This window comes from Euleptes europaea, chromosome 2 (assembly GCF_029931775.1).
Source record: "Euleptes europaea isolate rEulEur1 chromosome 2, rEulEur1.hap1, whole genome shotgun sequence".
NCBI classification, from domain to species: domain Eukaryota; kingdom Metazoa; phylum Chordata; class Lepidosauria; order Squamata; family Sphaerodactylidae; genus Euleptes; species Euleptes europaea.
In genome coordinates this window covers 49,174,462-49,183,404 of record NC_079313.1, presented here as the reverse complement: position 1 = coordinate 49,183,404, position 8,943 = coordinate 49,174,462, and the positions used below count along the sequence as shown (strand labels likewise).

Below are 8,943 nucleotides of genomic sequence, written 5' to 3'. Positions count from 1 at the left end.
AGGAGGAAAAAATCTCTTTGTTGTTTTCCTTTGTTGTTGATTTTTTTAAAAAACTAATGCATATAAGTGACTTTTGTTTTTGGGGGGACAACATATAATAAATATGATATATCACTTCGCATTCCAGCCTGTTCAAACTGTACATAATTTATATCTATATATATATTTATATTATATATATATTTATAGAATACGGAGCATGCCACTTTTCAGTAAGAAAAAAGGTCATGAGAACTCAGTGCAAACTTCTCCGTTTCCCCCCCCCCAGTCCAGCCCCCCTCCTGGTCTTCTGAGATCTGGGTTGGGGGAGGGGGCGTCGTCTCTCTCTCTCTCTCTCTCCTTCTCTCCTTTGTGTCATTCAAGAGTCTTTGCCATGTCTGGCTGGGTCTCTTTTTTCCTTTTCTCTCTCTCTCTCTGTCCTAGAGTCGTCGTCGTCCCGCCCCCCCCCGTCCCCACAAAGGGGGTGCCGGACTTCACTCACTGGTTCCAGAGTCTCTGCGCTCTAAGCGGACCGGCTCTTTTTGGCTGTCTGAAGAACCCCTCCATTTGACTCCCCGTCCATCCCCCGTCTCCCCCCCCCCAGCTCCTTTTGGTTTGTTTTGGCGGGTGGGGTGCAGTCTGTTGGCTGGACTGGGGGGACAGCCGGGGAGAGGGAGGCGGGGAGCTTTTTCACCGCGGATGAGGGGTCCCCGGCATGGGGTTAGACAAGGGGTTGAGGGCCGGCTGCCCCCCGGGTCCCAGGCCGTGGATCAACACGCGGGGGACCAGAGGCCGCTGGAGCTGGGGGTGAGGAGCAGGCGGAGTCCGGTACATGCTACTGTACATGGCGGCGGCGGCCGCGGCGGCCGTGGTGCTGTCCATGCTGCCCAGCAAGCTGGGGTGGTAGAAATAGGGCGACGGGAACATCCTCTGCAGAGCCGAATAATTCCCGGCTTCGGCCAGCAGCTCCAGCCCCACGGCCGTTTGCCGCTTCCACTTGGTCCTGAAAGAAAGGGAGGAGAGGACAGCCGCTAGGCAAGGTCCGGAGAAACTGGGGGGGGGGATCAGAAGGGCCCTCCTCAAAAGCCCCCTTCCTCATAGGAGCAGAATCAAAGGACCACTTTAGCTTGACCTAACCTGGCATTCATTGCGTTTCATTTATCCAAATTCGGATTGTAGGGCGCGTGGCTTAGGTAAAGGGATGCACAATTATGAATAATGTGCGCTCTCTTGGAAACAGAACATATGAAATATTACCTTCCACAGGCACCAGGTCAAACAGATGTGCCTTCCTATCTGGGGGGGGGGGGAATCTACATAGCAAGAATTCCAGTTGCAACTATACAACTGAGATATCACCCATTATCTCACCGGGCCTCTCCTTCTCTTTCCCCTCAGCCCTTCCTTCCTCTCTGTTGAACAGCTCAGGCACCCAATGGGGGCCGGTACATTTGAAAATACTGGGCACGAATTTGACAACCAGGAGTCAAATATCCCGACAAACCAGTTGAAGGGGAACAGGATGAGAAGCGCCTCCTCTCTTTGAAAGCGTCGCACCTATTCCCCATCCCTGCGAATATCTCCCCCACTTCCACTTCCCGGCTTTAAAAAAAAATGCGTATTATTTACACTTCAGCTAAATGGTGCTGGGGGAGAGGTCAGGCTGGTGTTTACTTTCTCCTCCCATCACGAAGTCCGCCGATATTGATGGGAATCTAGAACTGGATTCTAGAATCCAGAAGTCTAGAAGAATTTAGACCGTTGGTGCGCTTAGATTTCTACTTCGAAAAACAGGGAATCCTCTTTTGCTTGTGCGGGGGTGGGGAGATCAAGGAATTTAAGCAATTTGGGAGACTGTTTCAGCAGACCCAGATCCCTCCCCAAATGGGGGGGGGGAGATCTGGGTCTGCTGAAACAGTCTCCCAAATTGCAGTTGTAAATAAATATAGGTAACCGTGCAGTTGTAAATAAATATAGGTAGTTTGACAAGCAAATGGTTCGGGGGGGGGCGCTCTATCTCCCGGGTTACCTGGCGCCCCATTCCCAGTCTCCGTTCCTGTCCCTCTTTGGAGACCCCCCCGCCCGTGCGAGCAGGTGGATCCCCGCACTCGCTGGCACATCCCCTCGCACACAGCTCCTCAATTGCGGCCCAATTAATAAACATGGCGCTCCTGTTTAGATTGGCGACAAATGACACTAATGTTTTCCGACAGAATTAGGGTGGCTGCAACCGTATGTAATGAGACAGAAAATTATGGCAAAGATGACAACTGGACGCGGTTTCCCAGCCCCCGCAGTCGTCCTCCGCGAGAAACTCGCCGTCGCCCCCCGCTTCCCTCTCTCGCGGCGCCTTTGTTGCTGTTGACTTTTTGTTGCTTCCAATAATAATAATAATAATAATAATAATAATAATAATAATAATAATAATAATAATAATAATAATAATAATAAAACATTGACTCCGTGATTCTCCTCCCCTCCCCTCGCCCCTTCGTCAACACACTTGCCGAGATGCAATCGCCAGGAAACGATTGCCGGGTTAGCCCCGAATTTAAAAGCAGGCTGGATAGGCTGGGGACTGAAGATCTGAGGCCGGGGAATGGGAGCCTGGCGGGTCACCCGGGGGTGGACCACATGGAGCCGCCTGCCTTATTCATTAGCCCACTCGGGCCTTCTCGGTCAGCCATCGCTCCGACTGACAGCCCTCCCTCCTTCTCCAGCAGTCGCGGAAGGGGCAGAATTCAACCCCGGTCCTCTGGCCACTTCCTGTCCTCTGGGTTCATGGATCCTACCGGTGGAAGCGATTTTCTCTTTCTCTCTCTCCGCCCCTCTTTATTTAGAAGAGGAAAGAGAGGTCTGGATCCGCCAAGGGATTCAAAGGGCTCCTGAACTGGGGGGCCGGGTGACCCGAGATTTGCTGCTCTCTAGGTGCACATTTTTGTTTACCATCCGAATTCTCAACAATGAAAAATAAGACCCCATGAAGAGTTTTGAGAATTTGGATGGGGGATATGTGCATCTAGAGAGCGGCAAATCCAAGTTAAACCTCCCGGGCATAAACGGCCCTCCGGTTGCTACGGTTTTCACCTTGTGCAGTCTCCGGCTCCAGTTTACCAGGTGCCCCTGCGAGGCGCAGCGAGGCGCAGTAGCTGAGAGGCAAAGTGCCTTCCTTCAAAGGCCACTCGGCTCAGTTGGGGCTGCTAGTTTGCGCCTCAGGTGGGGCTCCAGTCCCCCCCCCCACCCCATAAGTTTTCATAGAGACGCATTTGAAGGAGGAAATGGAGGAAGGTGGAGGAGACCCAAAGATCTTCCCCCACCAGGCCACGTGTCGGCCTACCCTACCTCCGGTTCTGGTACCAGGTTTTGACCTGGGTGTCCGTCAGGTTGAGGGCGGCCGCCAAGTCCATGCGGTCCTGCACGCTCAAGTACTTCTGCCGCTCGAAACTCCGCTCCAGCTGGTTGAGCTGATGGTCCGAGAAGGCCGTCCGCGCCTTGCGGGGCTTCTTCGCTCGCACCGGGGGGCTATCCCGGCTACTTGTGATTTCACGATCGCCTTCTTCTTTTGTCCCTAAGAGCAAGCCACAAGCTCAGGTTTAGAGGGGAGGGAGGAAGGAAGGGGGACGGCGGAGGCAGGAGACTGGGGCGGCTCAAGCGAGTCAAGCGACGGACTGCTCACCAGGACGGCTGGAAACTGGCAGCGTCGCCTCCCCCTACATAAAACGGGCAATCCACAACCGCTCAGGTTAATTGGGGAAATCTCCCCCTCCTTTTTTTTTTTTTTAATAGGCTGTGAAACGGTGAGCCGTAGCCTGTTCTCTACTCCAAACATCCCTCTTTCTGGAAGAGGCGATTTCCTTCCCCCCGTTCGCTTTTCCATGTGCATTTGGGAAACCCTCAATATAAAGCCAAGTTTCGCATAAAGGTTTGCCGGGGCCGAGGAATTCGGCCAAGGCGCACCGGAGCCCGCGGGAAGAGTTTCGGGATTCTGGCCCTCCTCTTTTAGGTTTGGGTTTCTTTGTGTGTTTTTTCTTTTTTTGTGTAGAAATGTTAGGAAATCGATATGCCCAAACCATCTGTGTTTGTACTGGGTTTCTCCCCCCCCCCCAATACACACTCACGTTCTCTCTCTCTCCCTTTCTCTGCGCTCCTTGATCTTCCCGGCAGGAAGAACAATAATCTCTCTAATTGACCCACTGGGGAGGTTGGTGCACCGACTAACCGACCAAAAAAAACCGCTAGACGAGGCTGTACATCTGTTTTTTGGACACTCTTATGCTAATGCCAAAACGGCAAAATGAAGAGCCTACTGGAGCGCCCTTCTATGAGCCGCTGCAAAATATCTGAAGGCTGCAAAATTAGCAAAATGTGTGGGCTCTTACCGCCGCTTTTCAAAGGCGCCTTCCCCCATTAGAAGGATTCCCTTGGCAGTGTGTGTGTGTGTGTGTGTGTGTGTGTGTGTGTATTTTTTTTCCCCTTCTCCAAACCGTCAACAGAATATTACCAGCTCCCAGACGTAAAAGACTTACTTTTATTGCGACCTTCCCAAGACGCATTTTCAAATTCCCTGAGACCCGGACCCTGCGATACTGACTCAAAAGGGTTCGGTTTGAAATAGAGAAATAGGACCGCTAACCTGAACAACAACCGGATTAAACAAAACAAAAAGGAATAATTTAAAAAGCCCTTCGCTTTCTTTTGAATCTCTTCGTAAACGCGTCTGATTAATTAAGTGTCGCTAAGCCTTTGCCTGCGGTGTTTAGAAAACACGCGGACGTGTGGCATTTTAAAATAGGAATTTGCATCCTCAACAGCCTTTTGTTGCTGTTGAAGAGCGCACCTTCACAGGAATTTTCTTATACCAACAACAACTGTTTTTCAAAAGAAGAAGCACAACCTTGCTCTGGGAATAGATATATAGATATATATATTCCTCTTAATATATATTTTAAGAGGCAACGTTTTTACGCCTTTCCCATGTCCCCATTTCTGGTTGGGCCACTTATGCATGGGAGATTTTGCCTTGGATTGGCCGCTCTCTGGATGCCCATTTCCCCCATCTGAATTCCCAAAACTCTGAGTGGGGGGGTGGGTTTATTTTGGAGTTTTGACCATTCGGGTGGGGAAAAGGCGCATCCAGAGAGCGGCCAATCCAAGGCCAAACCTCCCCTGCGGAAGCGGCCCTCGCCTCCCCGAGCCGCGGTTTCGGGAACCGTCTCGTCCGAAACCCCCAGGCGAGCGCCAAGTCGAGGAGAGCCCTTTGAAGGCCACCTGGACCGTGGCCGGGGGGGTGGGGAGATGCGGTTTGCCGGAGCGCGGAAGGCGAGGGAGCGATTGGCTCGGCGGGGGGAGGCTGGCGACACGACAATGGCCCGTGGGAAGCCCCCCCCCCGCCGCAGCATCCCTTACCGTGGCACTTGAGCTCGTTCTGGGCGTCGTCGCGCTTGTCGAGTTTGGTCCTGCCTTCGTCCTGCTCCAGTTTGGGGCGGCAGGCTTCGCCGGCCGCGGCGCCCTCCGCCTTGGGGGTGTGATGCGGGGATGCCACGCTGGTGCTGTACGGGGCGCAGGCCGCCAGCGGTTTGCTGTCTCCCAAAATGTCTTTGATGAGGAAGGAGGAGGTGGAAGTCCTGGGGCCCGAGCTGCCCGAGCCCGGCGGCGGCGGCGGCGGCGGCGGCTGGGCCGAGGGCTGCAAACTCGGCGGCGGCGGCTGGCCGTGGTGGAGATGGAGATGCGGCGGCGGCTGTTCGGGCGCCAGGTGCGGCTGCTCGGGGGGCTCCGCGGTGACCGAGATGGGCGACGAGGGCGCCGTCCCCACCGTGTCGATCTCCGAGCAGGGCGACGGGGTGGCCCGCGTGCGGAAATCCGCCGCCCGGCCCTCGCCCGCCCGAAAGTCTCCGTTCATCGCGCCCGGGCTGCCGGACCGGGGGTTGGACAAGATCGTGTCTATTCCAAAACTGGAGCCGCTAGATCCTTCCATCGCGGGGGTTCACAGAGGCGCCTGCATCCCCCGGGCCGCGGAGACGGTACTTGCGCGGTGGTGATGGTGGTGGTGGGGGGGGGGGGTCGAGGAAAGAAGGGGGTGGTCTAGAAGTTCGTGCCAAACACCGATTTAAAAACAAACAAAGCAGATCAGGGATGGATGTGGACTGGAATCCGCCAGGCGTTCGTGTCTTAAAGAAAAATTATTAAGGGGGGAGAGGGGGGGCGGGATCCCGGGAACGGCGACGAAAGGCGGACGGGCACCCGAAACGAAAACCGGGGAGAAAACGGAAACATCCGGAGACTGGGGAAGAAGAAAGGGGGCGAGTTGTGGAAGTCGGGGGGGGGGAGGTCGGCGGGCTCGTCGAAGGCCGGGGGTCGCTCCCCTCCCCCGCCAGCTCTTCCCCCCCGGTCCAGCCGCACGTGCTCGGCGTATTGTTCAGTGGGCGCGAAGGGATCCGGGCCCCCCCTGGCCGGGCCGGCTGGGCAGCATCGCCCGGCGGAGGAGCGCAAAGTGCCCGGGCAGCCGGCGGAGAGAGGAAGGCCGGCGCGGCCGCCCGGCCCCGGCGCCCCGATCCCCCGCGCCGCAAGCCTGGCTGGCCGGCCGGCTCCGCCTCGCTGCCCCTCTCGCCCGCGCCCGGGAGTTATTGAACTTTCTTGGAAAGTTGAGGCGTGGTGCACGAGGAGGAGGCGGAGGAGGCGCCACTGCCTGCCTCTGCCGCGCGCCAGCCGGCTCCGCTCCGGCTCCCAGGCTCCGCCCGTGACGTCACGGCCCTCGCCAGCCGCGGATTCGAAACCCTCTCGCGGGGTTGGGGCTCGTTTGGGGTGTTTTTTTTAGGCCCGCCGCAGAGCCGAAGCCGCCTCCCCCCATTGGCGGACGCCGCCGCCGAACCTGACGCGGGGCGGTCGGCAGCCAATCGGCGCGGGGGGAACGCCGGGGAAGGGGCGGGGCGGGAGGGCCCCCCCTTGTCAATTTCAGAAGTGGGGATTGTTCTTTTTTAGGAGCCGCGCGGTTTTCTCCCTTCCCTCCCCGCTCGGGGAGCGGAGCGAAAGCTGTGAACTGTTCGCGCCGCACCCACGCGTCGATAAAGAGTCACAGATAATTTTTTAAGCGGAGAAAGAAAGAAAAAAGTTGTTTCCTTTTTAAGAGGTAATTCCCAGTGGGTAGCCGTGTTAGTCTGTCTGCAGTAGTAGAAAAGATCGAGAGTCCAGGAGCACCTTAAAGACTAACAGAAATATTTTCTGGCAGGGTAGGAGCTTGCGTGAGCCACAGCTCGCTTCTTCAGAACACTGATCTGAAGAAGTGAGCTGTGGCTCACGAAAGCTCATACCCTGCCAGAAAATATTTCTGTTAGTCACAAAAGCTCATACCCTGCCAGAAAATATTTTTGTTAGTCTTTAAGGTGCTACTGGACTCTTGCTCTTTTTTACTACTTTTTAAGAGGTGAGAGAGAACAGGTTTTTTAATATATATATATATTATATATATATAATATATATATATATATATAATCTTTTTTACGGTCCCAGTAGGATCTCACCTGTCCCAGATATTTAAATCTAGATCAAACATTATAAAAGCCAAACCAGATTCCACGCAGGAAATCCACTCGCTCACATGGGGCCAATGGCACAGTCCTAGGGTTGCGTTGCCTTTGTCCGGGGAGGGCGGGGTGTGCAACCACGTTCTTGGATAGCAGGAACCCATCGGCCTTTCTTGACTAGGAAAAGGTGTGTCGGGGTGACATTTCGGTTCGCGGCTGAGTGATACAGCGGACTGGCTCTGTCCTGCTTCCCAACGGGCAAGGAAGGGAAACAAACAGATCTCCAGTTAAAACCTGCCCGCCTGTTCATCTGGAACAAGAACTAACTGGTTACAAGGAGGGCAAACGCTCCAGCGTGTGTGTGTGTGGGGGGGACCTTTCCCCAGCTCCTGCATGTCGGTTGGCATCCATAGGCCTGTGGGGTCCCCCCTCCCCACCGGCTCGTTCTGCCCCGGTGGTTCAGGCGTCTCCCGATGAAAATTTGGAGCCGTTACTGCCGATCTGCCTGGGACTGCGGGGTGGGGTGGGGGGAGACGGTTCCACGGGCTGTTCGGAGGGTATCAACTTGTGTTCATTTCCCTCCTACACGACTCCAACCGGTCTCTTGTTGAATGTCAGAGTAATGGGAAGTGCCAGTGACAAGAGGACGTATTACTTCTGATTAAGTGCCGCGTCAACCTAATTAGCAGAGTAATTATAAGGTGCTAATGAATGATTCAAAGTTCGGCGAGTTGCATTTGATTCCGAATTGCCGCTTTAAGGACCCACAATGAATCGAAGGTAAACCGGCAGCTGGAGCAAAGAGAGAAAGCGCTCTCGCTCGGTCACAAATGGGGCTTTCCTCGACCGTCGCGGTCTTTTTTAGAAGGAAGCAAAAGGATATTACATAAATACGATAGATGGGTGGATATCTTTAAGTAAGGAATGCATTCAATAAATATATTTTCCCCCATTATATAAAAAGGGGGTAGTGTCGTTTACAGGAAGGGGTTTGAGATGGGGGGCGCAGTCATGCCCTCTGGATCTTTCGGGCTGCATCTTTGCAACCGGGTGGGTTTGCGGAAAGGAGGCCAGAAGGGATGCGGCAGAACAGGAGCTCTCGCCAGCTATCTAGAGATTGGTGGGGAGGGGGCTCGATGCGCTTCCGAGGGAGGCAGGCCAGTGGCCGGCAGGGATCTCTCCCGTCTCGAGAAGCCCACAACCCCCCAAGAAGGGAAAGCAGGTACCTGAGTGAGGTCTCCCTCTCTCGCATGCGTCCGGAAAGGTGTCCGCGGAGGGCTGGCAGGGTTCCTGGTGCCAAAGAAAGATGGTTTGAGATTACTTTTAACAGCTAGCTGAAAGCCCCCTCCGTCTGGTTCGGGTGTCCCCATTGCTTCCACACACACACACACACACACCCGCCCTGCACTTCCCCCCCCCCCGACAATCTCCTATCATGGGTCAA

At 54.9% G+C, this 8,943-nt stretch overlaps 1 protein-coding gene across 1 annotated transcript; it reads right to left on the bottom strand.

Annotated features, from left to right (window-relative positions):
- Window positions 1-610: 610 nt before the first annotated feature.
- On the bottom strand, window positions 611-5,983 carry BARHL2 (BarH like homeobox 2). The gene is made up of 3 exons (XM_056845130.1): window positions 5,386-5,983; window positions 3,322-3,547; window positions 611-982 (listed from the first exon to the last, which is right to left on the bottom strand). The coding sequence occupies exons 1-3, from the start codon at window positions 5,951-5,953 to the stop codon at window positions 670-672; spliced, it is 1,107 nt and encodes a 368-aa protein (XP_056701108.1). The 5' UTR covers window positions 5,954-5,983; the 3' UTR covers window positions 611-669.
- Between the last annotated feature and the right edge of the window lie 2,960 nt (window positions 5,984-8,943).